This window comes from Pseudorca crassidens, chromosome 1 (genome assembly GCF_039906515.1).
Source record: "Pseudorca crassidens isolate mPseCra1 chromosome 1, mPseCra1.hap1, whole genome shotgun sequence".
Classification (NCBI taxonomy): Eukaryota; Metazoa; Chordata; class Mammalia; order Artiodactyla; family Delphinidae; genus Pseudorca; species Pseudorca crassidens.
This window is the reverse complement of record NC_090296.1, coordinates 74,969,723-74,988,348: the sequence shown is the minus strand read 5'-3', so window position 1 is coordinate 74,988,348 and position 18,626 is coordinate 74,969,723. Positions and strand designations below refer to the sequence as shown.

Here is an 18,626-nt window from a genome sequence, read left to right as displayed (position 1 = left end):
TGGGGAACCGTCCCACATGCCATGCAGCGTGGCCAAAATAAAAAATAAATAAAAATTAACAAACAAACAAACAAAGCCATACCACTTTGAAAGTATCTGAAGACAAGTAGCAGGAATATATTATGGTATTATGGACTCAGAGCTAGTTTCAGGAATAAAAATTTTACAGGCAGTCAAGAGATTTCAGAATTATTTTCAAGGGTGTTCACTGGAAAATGAAGTTATTCAGAGCCACAACTATTGATTAAGCTAGAAAATTTCATGCCCATTGTAAGTACATGATTTAAGGAGAAACCAGGTGGATAAAGAAAATATGTAATCAACCTATGACATCAAATGAAAATTTTAGAACAAATGTTCATAATGTGCCACTTTTGCAAACGCTTAACCCTTCCAAGGGGCTTTCAAACCCAGCGCTGTGGCTTCAAGGGTGGCCTGACTGTTCATGGAAACTTGTTATACAAACTGGAATGAGCCTGGTTTTACTGAGATTCTGTTGTGAGCTAGGATATAAAGAAGGCCTGATAGGAAATTTTGGATCTCAAAGAAAAGCTGAGAAGTTTGGCTCAAAAAATGGGACAGATTGAAACCATTTTTACCAAAGGAATATGAAACAGTTAAAGGAAATTGACTCAGAAGAAGACTCATATCATTTTGAAAAGCTAGACATGAAGCACAACGTGTTCAGTTCTTGTTATAACCGACTGAGTGTGGTGCTGTAATGCGTAAACACGTACCAGGCTGATAAAGTATTTCCCTGGGCTTTAAACTGATGATGACACTGTCTCATACTGAGCTGCATATGGAAGAGATTTTCTCCTTTAAAAATTGTGTCAGAGCCAGTGGGAGAAATAGACCTACCAAAGGGCATTTGGAGTTTCATGCTTGGGAAGAACATACACTGTAAATATTGAAACATCTCCTATGATTAAGGTGTTATGCAAAAAAAAAAAAAAAAAAAGCAAATCCTTGAGGAAGTTAGCAATTTAGTATACTTTCTATATTCCATTTACCAAAGAGAAATTTTGCCAAACTAATTTATAGTATTCAACCATGGTAGCTAAGTAGATTATGTGTTACATCTGGGTTTCCCATGACTGGGTTGCTGTATAAAAACACAGGCACAGATATTTCTGGAATGCATGCTTTTCTTGGGCAGCATTTCAAAACTAATTTATCAGTATTTTCAAATGATTAATAATGGGAGACTCTATGGATGGGGAGCCCTTGATCATCCAAATCAAGGGTTACTGACTCACAAGTCTATGGGAGGGCTTCCCTGATGGCGCAGTGGTTGAGAATCCGCCTGTCAATGCAGGGGACACGGGTTCAAGCCCTGGTCCAGGAAGATCCCACATGCTGCAGAGCAACTAAGCCCGTGCACCACAACTACTGAGCCTGCGCTCTAGAGCCCGCGAGCCACAACTACTGAGCCCACGTGCTACAACTACTGAAGCCTGTGTGCCTAGAGCCCGTGGTCCGCAACAAGAGAAGCCACAGCAATCAGAAGCCCCCACACTGCAACAAAGAGTAGCCCCGGCTCGCCGCAACTAAAGAAAGCCCGCGCACAGCAACGAAGACCCAACGCAGCCAAAAATAAATAAATAAATAAATTTATATTTAAAAAAAAAAAAGTCTGTGGGAGCCAGGCAGGTAATTAATGTATGAAGGGCACAGACCAAAGAGTGGTGGGGACTGTGACAAACTAAGGAGAGAATACATCAAGCAAAGGAGCAGCCATCACTCAGTTCCGACCAGTTGCTGCCATGTGGCAATGGAAGCCCGGGGTGACAGAGCTTCTGATTATTCAAAAAACCTTAGAAACCCAGCTCTTTGTGTATAATATCCAGATTTTTATATGAAATCTCCTGAAATGTAAATGTTGGCAACCAGTTATTTTATTCATAATAGCTTATTATTATTACAGAGGAAGTACACGTGCATCGTATAAAAACGGAAAATGTAGGCCAACAACAACAGAACATATTCCCACCACTCAGAGAGCACCACTGTTAACACCTTAGTGCATATCCTTTCAGATCTTTTTTATTCATAAATATATAGACATTTTAAAAGCAAAATGATTATGGTTTTGGAACTGGTATTTTATTAATGATTTTGACCTTTCCATTTCAGTAAATTTTCACCCCATCTAATCCCCTGTCCATATTAAAACATTTCCAGTTGACCACAAACATCTTTTGTAGCAATTTGTTTAAACTAACAGGGAATCCAGGACCATGCATTGTATTATTATTGCATACCTTAAGTCTCTTTCATAGCAGTTTTGGCTTAAAAAAAAAAATCATACTGACTTGCTGAAGAGAGCTGGCCAGTTGCCCTGCAGAATGCTTCACCTCCTAGATTTGTCCAGTTGCTTCCTCCTAGTGTCCATTAGTTCGTTTCTCTATCCCCAATATTTCCTGTAAACTGTAAGTTATATCTAATACTTCTTTTGGGGTAGGGAGCAGCTAGAATATATGCTAGGTTGGGTTATGTATTTGTCTCATACCAGAACTGGCCTACTGGTAGGTGATACCAAGACTGTTTCCAGGAAATGAGTGATGACAGTCTGATCCCTCCAATATACAGTTACATTTTTGTCCTCAAGTTTGTAAACTGACAGTGTTACTTGGCGCTGTATGAGTGTGCAGTTGTCTACCAATCATTTCACCTATGGTGTTTAACACCAATTAATAATCTTTGCTAGGATCAATAGTTTTATTAAAGTTCACAAAATGCCATTTTTCCAATTCTGTCATTCTTTCTCCATTTATTAGCTGGCATTTTTTCCTTCTTCAACTAGGGTTCAAGTTCATACTATAAAAAATAACTCCCAGTGGGCCAAACTCAATGCATTTGGGGACAGGATTTAGCCAGTGGGCTGCCGCCTTCTGATCTACACTCTAAGCCAGACCGTCTCATCACTGTCACCTGTACCCTGCGCATTAGGTCTCGTTGTAACACTCAGTTTCTTTGCATTTGTTGACATGTTGCTTGTAATCTTCTCACCGCATTTTACGTGTGTTTTTATCTCCCTGGCTGGACTGTGACCTCCTCAAGGACAGGGACTCCCCTGCAGTATATTTCCTTTGTTTCCCCTAATGTGCTCTTAAAGGTACTTTGGTGATTGCTAATCCTAATTAACAAAAAAGCACTAATAAGAACCAAAAGTTTTCATTATTATCTCTCGTGTTCCCTGGCTTTCCCGCTAAAACTTGCCCTAATTATCTGTCATAGTGAAGCACTTGTCTCATTTACAGTTTACTTATGCCCTGGGAGTCCCTGGGTGGGGGTAGTGGGGAGGGAAGAGGGGAAATAAGCTCTTTATTAGTCTTCAGAAGTTGGAAAGTCATTTTCCAGCTGTGTGACCTTGGGTAAGTCCCATCATCACTCAGAGTTTCTATTTCTTCATTCAGTAAAATGAGGTGACAGCGATATCTCTAAACGCACACCTCGCTTGGCTCTAACTCTCTAGGATACAAGCCTAACCAGTACCTTTTAGTAGATTTCCTCCTAACCCATCTCCCCCCGCTCCCTTCACATGGGTCAACACTATCTAAGAGGAGAGTAGCTGAAATAATAACCACAGTGGACAGAATTTGCCTCTGATGACTTCCCGACCATCACAGTTAGACTGGTCTAATCTATATGTCCCAGGAACAGTCTGCTCAGATTTCCAGGGTCAAACCTTAGGACCTCTTTCCCAACGAGAGCCAAGCGTGGACAACAGGGCCCTCCACAAGCAATTGACACAGCAAAGGCCCAGCCTTAGGTCTTCCTTGCTGCAAGGGAGGAGAGGACGGAGAGGATTGAGATTGGTTGGACCCTTGTCCTTCTTGTGGAGTCTTGCCTTTAGGATTCTGAATGCCCCTAGGCCAGCTCTGGGGTATGGGTCCTTCTAAGAAAAGAAAAAAAAAAGAAATAAAAATGCTTCAACTCACTGCTTCTTCCCAATCCTTTTCTCGCAGTCCTGTTAGTCTCTTTTTATTCCCCCCTTCTTATTCCCTTCCATCTAGGTACAGTCTCAGGGACCTCATCCAAATGGCTTTCTGTGCCCTGAAACAGCTTTCTCGTATGTCCTCCTTGACTGAGGATGGTCTCCAGCCTGATTATAACGGAGTCTTACCATTTCTGTGGCCCTGAGAGCTCCAGGCGGAAGGGGACGCAGTCAAGTTTCTAAGAAGTAAGGCAGAGAACCTGCACCAGCCGGCTTATTCACAAGCCCCATTCTGGCCTGTGGCAAACAGGGCTGGCCAGAGCAAATAGCTCAAGTCTGCTGTGAAAGCCTGACCCCTGTCCGTGACTCTCATCTAAAGAGACACAAAACGGATCCATAATTCTTCCATTTCCCCTTTTGCTGTCTCCGGCCTATTGGCTGTTGATGAAAATCAGGTGGCAAATTGGCCAAACAAGGTCCACCTGTTGCTGTATCCTTGGCAGCATCCCATGAATCTTTCAATACCAACAGGAAATAGTAAATAGAACTGCTAAGGATGAACAATCTCCCCGTGAACAGGAAGAAGGGAAACTCTTGAGATGTGGGGTACACTTGGAACTTGCCAGTGATGCCTTGCGACAGCTGGGGCTGCTCCTATGCCATGGCCTGCCTTCCCTGGGCCCGTCTTCATCAGATATTAGCACTTGTTTTTCCTCAGGAAGGAGGGAGAAAGTAGCCCTAGTGGCAAGGACAGAGTCTTGGGGACCCCTCAGGGTGAGGACAGACGAGCACAGACCTAGGAAGGAATCAGCCAGTCAGTGGTAGAGGGAGGCCAAAACCACTGTAAGAAACGAAGGGTCAGAGTGACAGAGTGGACAAGACCCCCAAGAGTAAAACCACCGAAGGGATGGATGTAAGGCTACACGTGCTTGTCTGCATTTCCCAGACCTGGAGCAGCCTGGTGAGAAATTTTCCCAGTCACAGAGCCTTTGTATTCACTTATTTAATAAAAATAGTTCAGAAGAAGCAATCCCAGCTGTAGAACACGTAATTTTGTTTCAGAACATTACCCTGCCAAAAAAAAAAGTGCATTTCCCCCACTCTGGCACTCCATGGTGTGAATCTGATCTCTTACTTTCACTCAGAGGCCTCTTTTATGCAATTCCCAGGTTGGCTGGCAAAGTCATCTTAGAATCATCCCTAAATGTGGAATTTCTGTTTTCAAGAGTCATTTCCAATATGAAACTCTAAGTGATGGAGAATAAAGACTAAGGATCAAAGGTTATCAGATTAATTTGCCTAAAACCAATTCACCTAGAGACAGTTTCAAATAAGTATTTATCAAATCTGCAGCATTTCAAAAAGTTTAGCAGATTCACCCTTTCACTTTTCATTGCTGTTGTCTGTACACCGTTGTTAGTCAACTGAATATGCCACATGCCTGTTTATTTGTTGAGACTATATTGGCCTTTCAACAGCAGGAACGTAGTAGACAGACCAAGTCATCAAAATCATATTGAGCTCTGTTACAGTTTTCAAAGCATCTAATTTGGAAAAGAATATTGGATTAAGAAACACAAAAAATGATACACAAAATGTCTGTACCAATTCTATTTATTGCTGGAAACTTTAAAAAAGTTTGAAAAGTAGGTAACAGAAAAAGATATCCATAAAGGTAGGAAGCAATCTCGTCATTTACAAAGTGCTGCAAATTTGATAAATTTATGCTGCTGATAACTCAGGGGTACTCTTAGATGAAAAGATATAAATCCTTGAAATACCCAAGCGTGACAAAAACGAACAGAACAACTAAATGGCTATAAAAATACCCAGAAGGGAACTCAGCTTTTGGCAAACTGGTCATCAAGTGAACTTTAAGTAAACAAGTTTTTAGTGGATTGGTTTTAAGAGATCTAGCCAAACTGATCAGAACCAAGTGAAAGTGTTTTGCCTCTCTGGCTCCTGGAACCTCAAGAGTTTGGGAGCTGTGGTGGAAATAACTCTGGTTTCCTCTGAGAGGCAGCAGGTCTGGAGAGCTGAACTACTACTAATGAACCAAGTGTAAGAGTCCCCTGACGAGAGAGAGAGAGAGAGAGAGAGAGAGAGAGAGAGAGAGAGATTGTGTGTGTGTGCCCGTGTGTGCACACAAATGTATACTAGAGATACAGACTAGAATCAGACCTTTAGAAAATACTGGAACCCGCCTGTGTGTGCCTGTTATGTGCTACAGCACAGGCTGCACACCTGGAAAGGCCAGTCACCCACATCATGGCAACTGGAGGGCTCCTCCTCCACAATCCATTTGGAATGTCTTGATCTTTGGGTCTCTGGCCCTTGGGGCCCTCCCTAGAAGACTCTTCTGCCAGGGCTACAGAGTGCCTTCCTTTTCTTGGCTGGCCTCAGAGGGGCCCACTGGCCAGAGGAATTTGTCAATGGTGGTGACGGCAGCGGCAGTGACTGCATCTCAGATATACTGGGTTGGCCAAAAAGTTCGTTTGATGTTTTCCATGAGATGGCTCTAGTAGCGCTTAGTTGTCTTTAACTTCATTTGAAACAATTTTGTTAGATTGTATTGTGACAGCTATCACATCAGTGTGCATTTTAAAAAAAGCTTATAAAAATTGGTGTATTTTTGTGTAGCCATTTTAATATTGAAGATGGAAGAAAAAAGGAACATTTTCGGCATATTATGCTTTATTATTTCAAGGAAGGTAAAAACACAAATGAAACGCAAAAAAAGATTTTTGCAGTGTATGGAGAAGGTGCTGTGACTGATCGAACGTGTCAAAAGTGGTTTGCGAAGTTTCATGCTGGAGATCTCTCATTGGATGAAGCTCCGTGGTTGGGTAGACCAGTTGGTTGATAGCAATCAAATCAAGACATTAACTGAGAACAATCAACGAGGGAGACAGTTGACATCCTCAAAATATCCAGATCAAGCGCTGAAAATCATTTGTACCAGCTTGGTTATGTTCATCGCTTTGATGTTTGGGTTCCACCTAAGTTAAGTGAAAAAAAAAATGTTCTTGAACATAGTTCTTGAACATAGTTCTGCATGCGATTCTCCACTGAAATGTAACGAAAACGTTCCGTTTTTGAAACAAATTGTGACGGGTGATGAAAAGTGGATACTGTACAATAATAACGTGGAATGGAAGAGATCGTGGGGCAAGCAAAATGAACACCACCAACCACACCAAAGGCCGATCTTCATCCAAAGAAGGTGATGTTGTGTATATGGTGGGATTGGAAGGGAGTCCTTTACTGCGAGCTCCTTCCAGAAAACCAAATGATAAGTTCCAACAATCACTGCTCCCAATTAGACCAACTGAAAGCAGCACTCGATGAAAAGCATCCGGAATTAGTCAACAGAAAATGCATAATTGTCCATCAGGATAACGCAAGACCGCGTGTTTCTTTGATGACCTGGCAAAAACTGTTACAGCTTGGCTGGGAAGTTCTGATTCATCCGCTGTATTCACCAGACAATGCACCTTCAGATTTCCATTCATTTCGGTCTTTACAAAATTCTCTTAATGGAAAAAATTTCAATTCCCTGGAAGACAGTAAAAGGCACCTGGAACAGTTCTTTGCTCAAAAAGATAAAAAGTTTTGGGAAGATGGAATTATGAAGTTGCCTGAAAAATGGTAGAAGGTAGTGGAACAAAACAGTGATTACACTGTCCAATAGAGTTCTTGGTGAAAATGAAAAATGTGTCTTTTATTTTTACTTAAAAACCGAAGGAACTTTTTGGCCGACCCAATAATTGGCAGGGGACTGTCGGGCATTGAGCCGCTGCATGTGACAGCCGTGGCAGAGCAAGTGCCCATCCAGAGGGAAGCAGCAGCAGCCTTCTTCGTCACTCAGCTGCATCCGGCAGTCCTAGGGAAGAAGGACACCTAGTTTACCTCAGCCCAGGAACCAGGGACATGGTGGAAGTCGGCCCTGCTGGGCACTAGACTCCCAGTGACTGGGAAAAAGGGGGCGGGGTTGGAGGGGGATGAACTCCCAGAAGAGAAACCTGAGAAAATACCTCAGCTGGACGCCAGGTGTCGCTGCTACAGCAGAAATAATGAGACAGGCTCCCATTTCCAGCTGTTACCAGGAGTCCCTAGTTTTGGGAGTCTTGACTCTGGGGAAGCCAGATTTAGAAAGGACTAAACGACCACACCCAGAGAGAGTGGCTGAAGGACGCGAAAGAGACTGGAGGTGGGTCAGAGCACCTTCCTGGTTTCCCTGGTTTCCCGTATCCTAGACCTCTCCTACAGACTGTGGCAATTCTAGGACTTCACTCCCCCAGCCCCCTTCTGGCTCTCCTCTGGGAGCCCAGGCGCCCAACACTCACCTCACAGTGGTAGCACTCAAAGTGATAATCTCGGTCCATGGATATCACCCTCACAATGTCCTCACAGCCCTGAAATAATGCACACCCCCATGGGCATGAGAGCAGCATGATAACCCCAACTCTCCCCTCCCCCACCAGCCCCCCTTCCAACGGGAGGTTCATACAGAGGCCTCCAGAGCCTCTCTGCCACAGTCTGCAGTTTTGAGTTGGCCTCTGCAGACCCCGCGGGAACTTTCCCCCTCTCCTTCGTTGGCCTCCAGGAAGGCGTGTCCCCTCGTGGAGCCTCCCCTCTGTCCAGGGGCTCAGGCCTTACGGAGGGAAAGGAAAGAGGCAGGCTGCATCAATAAAGTAAGCTAAGCCGGGGACGAGGAGACCCAACAGGGCCTGCTTCCTCGTGGGCTTTTGGCTTCTCTCCCTTGGCACACACAGCATAAATCATTTCTGACCCCTTCCTACCAGCCCTGAGGATTCTTCCCACCTTTTTCCAGCCCCTACATCTGGGGGCTGGTGACCTTGACTTCAGAGAAAGTCTCCTTCTCTGGACTGGGAGAAAAGAGATGGAGCCTGGGTCCAGCAAGGCTGTCAGACAAGTCCAGGCCCGGATGTTGGGGTCAGGGTGATGACCCAGAGAGCAGAGTCACACGGGAATCTTCGCGGAGTACATTCCTCAGCACCACTGCCTCCCAGGGGAGGCCAGGCGGCATGTCCCCAGTCCCTCCCCAGAGGCAGCAGCACTGGCTGCCCTGCAGGAGAACACAGACATACTGACCTCTGAGGGGAGGATGGGTTGGCCACAGGCCGCACACTTAGGAGCGTAATTCCTGAAAGAGAGAGGACAGAGGGGAGCTGAGGCGGGGGAATCCCTGAGCCCAGGTCCACACCACACCCCGGGCGGGGGACTCACTTGTGGTAGTCGGTGACACAGTACACCTGGTTGGAGAAGTCCACAGTGAAGGGGATGCCGTCCAGGCACTTGTTGCAAACGATGCATCGGAAGCAGCCTGGGTGATAGGACTTTCCCATTGCCTGGAGGATCTGGCTCGTGGGGCGGGAGGAGAATCAGTCTCTGCTCTCCAGCTACCGATGACGTTCCCTGCTGCTCCCACTAACCTCATCTGAGCCCCTGCTCTCGTCCTAGAACAATGCTGTGTAATCTGGGATGACCAAGGAGTCTTAAAATGGAGGCAGAAACCCTGAAAAAGGTCTTAGGGAGCATCCAGGCCAGTGTTTCTCAGACTTGGCTGCATATCAGGGTCACCCAGGGAGGTTTTTAAGCCCATCAATGCCTGGGTCCCACCCAGAAGTATTCACCACAGTCTCTGGTGATGACCCAGCATTGGTATTTTCTTTACTTCTTCCCAGGTGATCTGCTAGGCTGCCAGGGCTGTGAACCACTGATTCAACCCAACTCCTCCTTACAGAAAAGAAAACTGAGCTTCAACTGATCCCAGCCAGTAGCAGAAAGGGGATTAAGCCTCAGGACCCCACACTCCTGGCTCAGGTGGAGGGCCGGGTTGTGCCTGCAGAGTTAGGGAGTTAGAGATCACGGGAGCCCGGGGTCGCAGGCGGAGGAGTCCAGACTTGATCCCATAGGCAAAGAGAAGCCACTGTAAACAGCGGTTCTGGGGAAGAATGGGACGCAAGTAGTTGCTGATAGGTTTCCTCCCCCCACCTTTTCTCAGTATCCATTTAGTTCCTGATTCCACCCCTCGGCCCCTCAGCCTCACAGTCTCAGCTGAAGACACTGTGCTTACCTTCTCCAAAATCAAGTGACCACAGACACAGCATTTCTCAGCTGCCTCCTGAAACCCTGAAAACTAGGAGAAGACCAAGGGAGGATGTTACGGGCCGAGAATGACCTGATGGGTGGAACCCCAGTGGGCCACAGAGAAAGGGGTGGGAGCCAATTCCAGGCCCAGGGGACCCCTCACTCACCAGATAATCTTCCTCACAGTACACAGAGCCGTTGACGCTGTAGAAAGCCTTGCAGCGCAAAGTTCGCCCTAGAAGCAGTAGACAAGGGGCTGGAGCCTCTCCCAGGGTCCAGGCACAGGGCGTCCCCGCCACAGGGTAACTGCTCTCCGGTGTTTCATGATGCGTTTAAATCTGGATTTCAGAGCTTGTCCTCCTAACTGCTGTCTGTCCCGTCTCCCCACACAAATACCCCATCTGATGCAATTCCAATTTGTTTGGTCTCACTCCTGCCAATCCCCACTCCTTCGCTTGCTGCTTCTCCAGCTCCTGCCCCCCTCAACAGTTTTCTGTGACCCTGCTTTAAAGGGGTGCCGCCTTCTCCAGTGCCTGTGCTTGCTCGGGGAGCCACCTGGGAAAGCAAAGCCAACCACAGGCTGGGGGACAAGGTCAAGGGGCTCTGAACACGGGGCCCTACAATGCGCTCAGAGACAATCACACTGTCATGGACTTTGCTCTCTGGGACCTTTCAACCCAGGAGCTTCTGCACAGCTCTCCTATTCTCCTAGCCCTGTCTGTCTCCCAGGGATAGGCTCCATGGAGGTCAGGACATACTGGGACTACTGTTGGGGACAAAGTGCTTTGTTTGAGAGCAAAGTTGGTCCCCTTTCCTGCTGCACTAGGCTGCTTCCCCAAGCTTAGAGGGACCCAGAGTCTCCGGGGTCAGAAGCAGCCCAGGATCTTCTGCAAGCAGACAAGGCAGGACCGCTCCCCATGAAACCAACACCCAGGAACTGCTCCAGGGTGTCTAAATTATCAGGTATGAGGAGGAATGAGACAAGAGTGGAGAATGGGCAAGTTTCCCACCTCTGCCCTCTTCTCATCAAAATCTCCACTGCCAGCTCTGTCCAGTGGTTTAGAAAAGTTGACTTAGAAACTTACGAGACACAAGGGAGTAGAGAGAGGGAAAGAGACATTCCTAGAAGAGGCTCTATAAACAGAAGGACAAATAGATAGATGAACCTAAAGGGAGCCAGGCAGGGGATGGGAGTGGCTGGAGCCAGACAGGCAGAGATAGGAAATTAAAGGTCCAGCAAAGGAATCAGAGTGGGTAAGCAGGGGGGCCGGGTAATGAGGGAGGTGAGGGAAAGGCTGGGGAGTTGAGGCCGCTGGGAGCACCCCCTGCTCCTGGCGGGCCTCCTGAGCTAACAGCAGCGGGCATTCCTGGAGCGTGATGTCATCAGCTTGGCATGGCCCGGTGGCCTGCACTCCAGCGAGGTGGCTGAACTCTGACCAGCCGAGAGAAAACCCCCCTCTCCACTCCCCCACAGCTCCCCGCTCCCTCAGCCCACCCCACCCTTCCCACATTCCAGTCTTTCACTGTCGCCCCAGGCAACTCAAGTCGGCTGCCCAAGACCAAGCCCCTCCAAGGAGAGGCCGGAGGGCTGGGAGGGAGTCCAGGCTGGGCAAGCAGGAAGGCAGAAGAAAGAGGGAGGAATAGAGCGGAGGAAAGAGGCTCAGCAGAGGGAGGGCTGACCTCAGCAAGGGGCGCCAACATGGGGGCGGGCGGGAGAGAGCCAGGTAGAGCACAGAGAAGGGAAGCAAGAGAGAAGGTGGGGGCCAGACCAGCAAATGGAGAGGCACAAGCCCTGCTTTCCCTAGGCACTTGTGAGTGTGTATGTGCGGGGAGTGCTTGAGGCCTCAGGCCCTGGTCCAGAAGGTCTGGGGGCTGCACTCACCACAGGAGCAGCAGACAAAGCACTGGGTATGGTAGAGGCTGTCCAGGGCCTGGCAGGCGTTGCTCTGCCCATAGATGCCTTTGTTGCACTTGATACAGGTGCCTGAGAGGAGAGAAGAAGTTGTCAGCATCATGGCGCACTCCCCCAGCTCAAAACCAGGGATTCCTCATCTTTCCTGATGGCAAAGGACCACCAGTCACAGCCTCCTTTTGACAGGCTCCCTTTTGGGAAGAGAGAGTTAATGGGATGCAGCAAGGTTTTGGCTGGGCAGACTTATTCCTGTTTACTGATTAATCAACAGACATTTTCTGAACATCTATTTAGTGCCTCGCAACAACATTGTGCCCAATACTGTGGAAAATTGGAGAAACTCAAAGATAGGGTCCCTGGACTTCAGATGCTCGGTTTCTGTTGGGGAGAAAAGACTAATCAGGCAAGATATGATCACCGTGGCACTGTGTGGGACAGTCAGAGATGTGAGTCCATAAGGGCCCAGCAGCAGACTGGAAAAAGCTTCCTAGTGAAAGCACGCCAGGTGCAGAAAGCCTCTCCAGGACCTCGGCTTCTCCATCTGTCAAACGAACTGCCATTCGGCTAAAGAATGACTTCTTTTTTTTGCCCCTCCCGCTGCGGAGCACAGGCTCTGGACGCGCAGGCCCAGCGGCCATGGCTCATGGGCCCAGCCGCTCCGCGGCACACGGGATCTTCCCAGACCGGGGCACGAACCCGTGTCCCCTGCATCGGCAGGCGGACTCTCAACCACTGCGCCACCAGGGAAGCCCCAGAATGACTTCTGCTCTGTACCTCTAGGCTTCCAAAGATGGAAAGAAGGATCTGGCTCAGCAGAGGGCCCTGTGCAGAGGGGACCATGTGAGTGTGACTCCTCTGGGGAGGTGGCTGCTGAGAATGCAGGGTGTGTTCCAAGGATTGAGGGTTGCAGAGGAAGGGGGGAAGGGAGGCAGAACCCCTCATGTCTCCCTGTCATCTTCTATCATAGGAGGAACAGAGCCTAACTGCTCTTCCCTGACATCTCCTCTAAAATACATAACACCTGGCTCTGGCACCCCCCTTTCCTGGGTGTGTTCTTCCCTCCTTCCACTCCCCAATTCCAGGCCCATGAGTGAGGGCTAGGGCCTGTCTTTGGGGAACAGATCCCAACGGGCCCGCCTCACCCCGCCCCACCTCTCCCCCTCGGCACACTGCCACACTCCTTGCCTGTTGGGGCCCATCCAGTCTTTGCCCAGGGGCTTGGGAGCCCGTGCAGCAGCTGCAGCGACTGATGGGCCCAGGCCTGTCCTGCTCCCACCCTCTGGCAGCTGGGCAAGGCTGTAGCCAAGGAAGAGGGCCCCTACTAGGGGCAGGAGTAGGAGGGTACAGTCAGGCTGGGGGTTCTGTCAGAGGAGGCAAACTGACCCCTAGGGAGAGAAGCAGCCCTCCCCCTCACCGGGGTCCAAGGCTTCCCCAGGGGAGGGGAGCTCTGCCCCAAGATTGCCATGCCAGGGGGCCCTGTCAGAGCCATTTCTTTGGGAAGCCTTGGACATTACGGGAAGACAAGAGCCAACTGCTCAGGCATGTCTGCCTCACCTCCTCTAACCCAGCATATCCGCTCCTAGGTTCTTCCTGCCATATTACTGCACTCTCTCCCAGCTCCTTTCTTCCTTCTGGTTCTGATGGCTTAGCCGAGGAGATTTCTCTCCACCCATCAACCACTTCTCCCCAGCCTCGAAAGGAAACTGCTAAAAGGATCCTGTCACTTAGTCTCCCGTGACCAAAGCATCATCTGCTCTGGGTTTTCCTCTCTCAGGTGGGGGCGGGGTGGGGGGGAAATGGGGGAAGGTTGGAGTTGAACTAGCCTGCAGCCCTGCTACCTCTGAACCTCCTCCCTTACCTTCCTTCCCTGGCTGGGTTCCTCTCTCTATTTACATTTCTAGCCACAGTGTTCTAGAGCATGGGGTCTGGGGCAGGAACATGGATGGTGAGAAAGGTGAGAAGATGCTGGGAACACTGAAGAGGCTCACAGACCTAGGAGCAGGCCCTCCACCTCTTTCTGTACTTCCTATCACAATCAGATTAGCATTATTTTATACAGTGAAGTGGTGCCTGTGGGTCTTGACTAAAAGATCGTTCAAGACACCAATATTCCCCCCCCAACAGCCGAGACATATAATCAATTAACATTTCCTGAAGGTAACTGCGTCCGGGAGAGGCGACGACCAGGTTTCTTTAGCAGCAGGAAATAAGGGGCTACTTCGTGCCTGAATTCTGAGCAGGTTATGGCCAGAACTGAAGCTATACACGGTCAGCTATCCATCCAAGGGTGATGTTGTCCCGGTGGTCAAGGCTTCTGCCCTGACTTCCGGAGGATGGGGAAGACAGAAGCTGACACCACCGGGTATCAGCTTAAATGCCCACCCACGCACGGAGCCAGCAGGACTGGGGCCAGACTGCAGTAGGGTCTCTGCTTTCCGTCCCAGGGCTTTCTTCCTCCCCCCCGGGCTCCTTTCCCTGACCGCGGTCACAGCTCCGCGCGTGTTAGGAAGCAGCTCCCCCACCCCCTGCATCCCACCTCAGCCCAGTGCCGCGCGGCCGGCCCCGCCCGCGGGCACCTGGAGCGCCCGGGCAGGAGCCGGCACGCACGCAGCCCACCCGCCCAGCCCCCCCACCCGCGCATTCCCCAAATTCCTGCGGGCGGAGCCTGGGCCCGGCTGGGGGCGCGGCGCGCAGGAGCCTGCAGGGGCAACGCCGCCGAGGGGGGAGCAAGATGGGGGGATGCTCTCCCAGCCCCACTTGGTTCCCTTCAACAAGGCCTCCTACCGCGAAAAACCCAGGATCTAAAGCTGAGGAACTGGGATTCACGAGATCATCGGGGGGTTGAATTTAGCAGGAATAAGGTGCCCGTGGTCCATTTGAAACCCAGTGGGAAGGAGAAATTCCTCTTGCCTCTTTCCTAGCCCCGCGTCTCTGCCTCCGACTTCCCAGCGCCCGCCGTCGGGGCAGTGGGGAACCGAATGCAGTGACGGGTCTCTTCCCGTCCCTAACCACTTCTCTCACTCACCAAAGTAGTCCTCTCTGGACTCCGGCTCCCGCATCCGGGCCCGGGCGGCCTCTGGAACGAACGCACCTGGCGGCTCCTCGAGACCTGACGGCTCAATCCCCGAGGGTTCTCCGCGGGCGCCGGCTTCTCGCCCACCTGTGCCCACCGTCAGGCGCAGCAACGCTGTTAGTTCATCTTGGTATCGGGCGCCCGCGGCGCAGTCCCCATAGCCAGTCACCGAGTGTCGTCCGGGTTGCGCCCCTCGTCTCTCCAAGGGCCCTGCCGCTCCCACTCCGGCCCCGGCTAGAGCTCCCGGGCTGCCCAGGGCTGGGGGATACGAGTGGCGGCTTTCCTGGCAGCCGAACCCCGCGGGCCGATGAGCGCACAGTCGGTCCAGGGCAGCGTGGAGCTCGGGGTAGGCGGACGGCACCCCTCCAGAGGAATAGCCCGCCGGAACCCCGGCCAGAGGTGGGCCAAACAGGCATGGCCCGGCGGGCAGGGGGCTGCCGTGGCGCTGGTCGTAGCCCATGCTGATGCCGCTGGTACGGTTGCTGCAGGGTCGGCTACCTCCGGCTCCACCAGCCCCCGCCCCATCCAGCAGCAGACTGCCCCGGGGGCTGGACGGCTTGCTCGCGTCGCTGGCTGAGCTACTGGCGAAACTGGAGCGGGGGCTTAGGGCTGGGGCCGTCTCCAGCCGAAAGTCGGGGGGCAATGACTGAGGTAGAGGCAAGGCCCGGGTGGGAGGCGGCCCCCCGGGAAAGGAGCCTTCGTAGCGCGGCGCCTCAAAGGAGCCGCGAGGGTTCCGCTCAGCGTCCAGGGGGCCTTGCTCCCGGGCTGGCTCCAACGGCTCATCCCCAGGTCCCCCAGTAGCTCCACGGGGCCCTGATTTCCTAGGTCCCCCCAACCCACTCAGGCGCCCCTTGCCCGGCCCGGGGGTCCCATCAGACCCAGACCTGCTAGATTCACCCTTTCTGCGGCCGAACTTGGCGCTGCCGGAGTCCGAGAGTCTTAACTTCTCCAGCAGGCGACTGGCTTTCTCCCCTAACCGCTCCATGCCCTCGGGCCTGGGGCCTCCAGCCCCCTCCCCGCCCGGCACCCTGCAGCGTCTCGGCGGCCGCTTCTCTTTCCCTGCGGCCGGACTTCGCTTCCCCAGGGGCACAGGATAGGCACAGGGGTTTAGCGGGCGCCCCGGATGCCCGGCGCCAAGAATCCCGCAGCATCCCCCAGCGAGAGGGGTTGCGTCCCCCCGCGCATCAGGGGTTAAGCGGGGCTAGAAGTGCCTACGGCCGCGGCTGTCCGGTCCGCAGGTCTATCTGTTCACGCGTCGACTCGCCCGGCAGCCCCACTCTCCCAGGCCCCCGCCCCCCTCGCTCACACACTCAGCACCGACCCAACTTCTCTCCCAAACTTTTGTCTGCCTGGCCGGATCTACTTTCCTGGAGGGGCGGAGCGCCGTGTGCGAGACGAACGGGGGTGTCGGCGCAGGAATCTGGTGCGCCGGAAAGGGGGGGTGGCGGGTGTTGGTGCTAAGTGTCCTGTAGCTGGAGATCCGCCGACTGGTGGCGAAAGGAGGACGAGGGGCAGTTTGGACAGTTGCTACTACATCACTCAAGAATTGGGACATGAAAAAGTGGGGGAGGGGGAGGGGAACTCTTTGTTTGCAGTTGGAATGCGCGGAGGGGCACGGTGGAATGTCGCGGTTCAGAAAGGGGCGACGCGAGGCATGTTCTGCGCAAACACCGTGACTTTGTTCCTAGTGTGGGGACTGTGGGAGAGATGAGAAGGGACTGATACAGAAGTAGTGAGACAGGGAGAGAGAAGAAAGGTAGATACATAAAGAGGTTCAGAGACGCATAAGAGCCCAGAAAGGCGAGGAAGCCCTTATAGAGAGGTGGTGGAAGACAGGTATGGAAAGAAAGGAGAGCCGGACCAAATGGGATCGTGGGTGGTGCGGAGACGGAAGGGTGAACAGACCAAGAGAAAGACAAATTTGTTCAGGTCCAGAGAGAATGAGAGACAAACAGATAAGCTGCAATAAAAAGACAACTTTCTGAACCCAAAACTCTGTAACGGGAGGGAGGGAGCTTTCGTGTGTATGTAAAAGGAGAGAGGAAGAGGCTTGGGACTAATCTCTACCTTCAGGGTAGGACAGATAGAGGGATAGATAGACACCCCCTGGTGTTGGGAAATGAGATTTTTAGCAAATATTTCAGGTGACTGGGGATAGAAGGCCCGGTTTTAGAGCTAGCGAACGCCTCGCCCTTGCTTGGCCCACAGTAGTTGGTGATAAAGAATAAGTACTAACTTAAAAGGGAGAAAAAGAAAATGTCATTTAGAGGACATAGCAAGTGAAAATGATCAAGGTGGAAAAGGAAAAGAGGCTGATCTTGGCCATACTAGGAGGATCAAGAATAAGGAAAAGAGGAAGCCATGGTGGAAGCTGAACATGCCTAATTAAGTATCAGCCAACTGATTTTGCCCAGACTAGCACATGGCGAGGGAGAGGGGAATGGAGAAGGAAATGACTCCTTCGTATTTAGATGGTAAATTCGTATGAAAATTATATGCAAACAAATCATGCATATTATTTTCATCTCAACATTTTGAACACCTTTTATAATTTTAGTGTAGCCTTAGGGAATGGGGGAGGAAAGAAGGTTAATATCTTTGGGGAAATTAATTTGGCACAAACTATTTGGCTTCTCTGTCCTAGCTGCATTGTCTCCCTGACCTCATCTCTCCTGAGAATCAGCCTCTCTGTTTCCCAGGTCAGGCCTACAGCTTTTCTCTGATCCAGAGGAGAGTTTACTCTCAGACTGGAAGCAGGGAGGACTGAAAGCATTAGTAACCAAGGGGGGCTATCAGGTTGCATCCAGAGCCTGCTGTGAGCTGTCTTCAGAATCAACCATAACGTTCTCCCTCCTTTCCTGTTTCCACATGGGGAAGGAGAACCTGGATTCTTCCTTCCAATTACTTACATCCTCTAACATTTGGGAACTTTGCTCCTTTGGGGTTAAAATGGGAGAGTAAATCTTATGAAAAGTTGAGATGCCGTTAAAGGAGGCCCATCCAGGAGTTGGTAGTGGCAGCAGTGGGCACAGTTGGGACCAACAACCTGTGTTTTCAGGGGGATAACAGGAAGGAGACGCAAGTGAAGGGGGTGTGATGCGCTGACAGCGCATGCTCCAGTAGGGCTCACGACCTCTGGGTAGCCACTCCATAGTCTGAACTGGAGCTGGGAGCTCCACAGGCCCTATTCTCCATTCCCACGACCTTAATTAGCCTCTATATACAGGTGACTCCTAAATCCATATTTCTAGCCCAGACATTCTTGGACTTAAAAACTCAGCTGACGAATAGCATCTCCACTTGGTTGTCTCAAAGGCACACAACACCCTGACCTCACCTTCCCTGCCTCCCAAAACTGGCTCCTCCAGCATTTCCTGAGTAAACGGCATCATTAACCACTTAGCTACTTAAGCCAGAAACCTGAACATCAACCCTATGTCCTCCTCCCTTAACCTCAAATCCAAGCAAGTCCTATCAGCAAGTCCTATCAATTCTGCTTCCAAAATATCTTTCAAATCTGTCCTTCCCTCATCATCACCACTATATATATATATGTATGTATCAGGTCATCATCTTTTCTCTCCTGG

General features: G+C 50.6%; 1 protein-coding gene across 1 annotated transcript; it reads right to left on the bottom strand.

The window, feature by feature from the left end:
• Nucleotides 1–5,536: 5,536 nt before the first annotated feature.
• Nucleotides 5,537–16,505, bottom strand: AJUBA (ajuba LIM protein). Its single transcript, XM_067740309.1, has 8 exons — nucleotides 14,992–16,505; nucleotides 11,937–12,038; nucleotides 10,222–10,289; nucleotides 10,041–10,103; nucleotides 9,191–9,321; nucleotides 9,056–9,107; nucleotides 8,287–8,355; nucleotides 5,537–7,823 (listed from the first exon to the last, which is right to left on the bottom strand). The coding sequence occupies exons 1-8, from the start codon at nucleotides 16,022–16,024 to the stop codon at nucleotides 7,668–7,670; spliced, it is 1,674 nt and encodes a 557-aa protein (XP_067596410.1). The 5' UTR covers nucleotides 16,025–16,505; the 3' UTR covers nucleotides 5,537–7,667.
• Nucleotides 16,506–18,626: the final 2,121 nt, after the last annotated feature.

Bases quoted from the DNA above. Each gene is read 5' to 3' on its own strand.
- AJUBA (XM_067740309.1), bottom strand. From the start codon at position 16,024: ATGGAGCGGTTAGGGGAGAAAGCCAGTCGCCTGCTGGAGAAGTTAAGA. The intron at 10,290-11,936 runs GTGAGTGCAGCC...TACTGCTTCTAG, and splicing joins CTTTGTCTGCTGCTCCTGTG to GGCGAACTTTGCGCTGCAAG. The intron at 9,322-10,040 runs GTAAGCACAGTG...CCCACGAGCCAG, and splicing joins GTCACTTGATTTTGGAGAAG to ATCCTCCAGGCAATGGGAAA.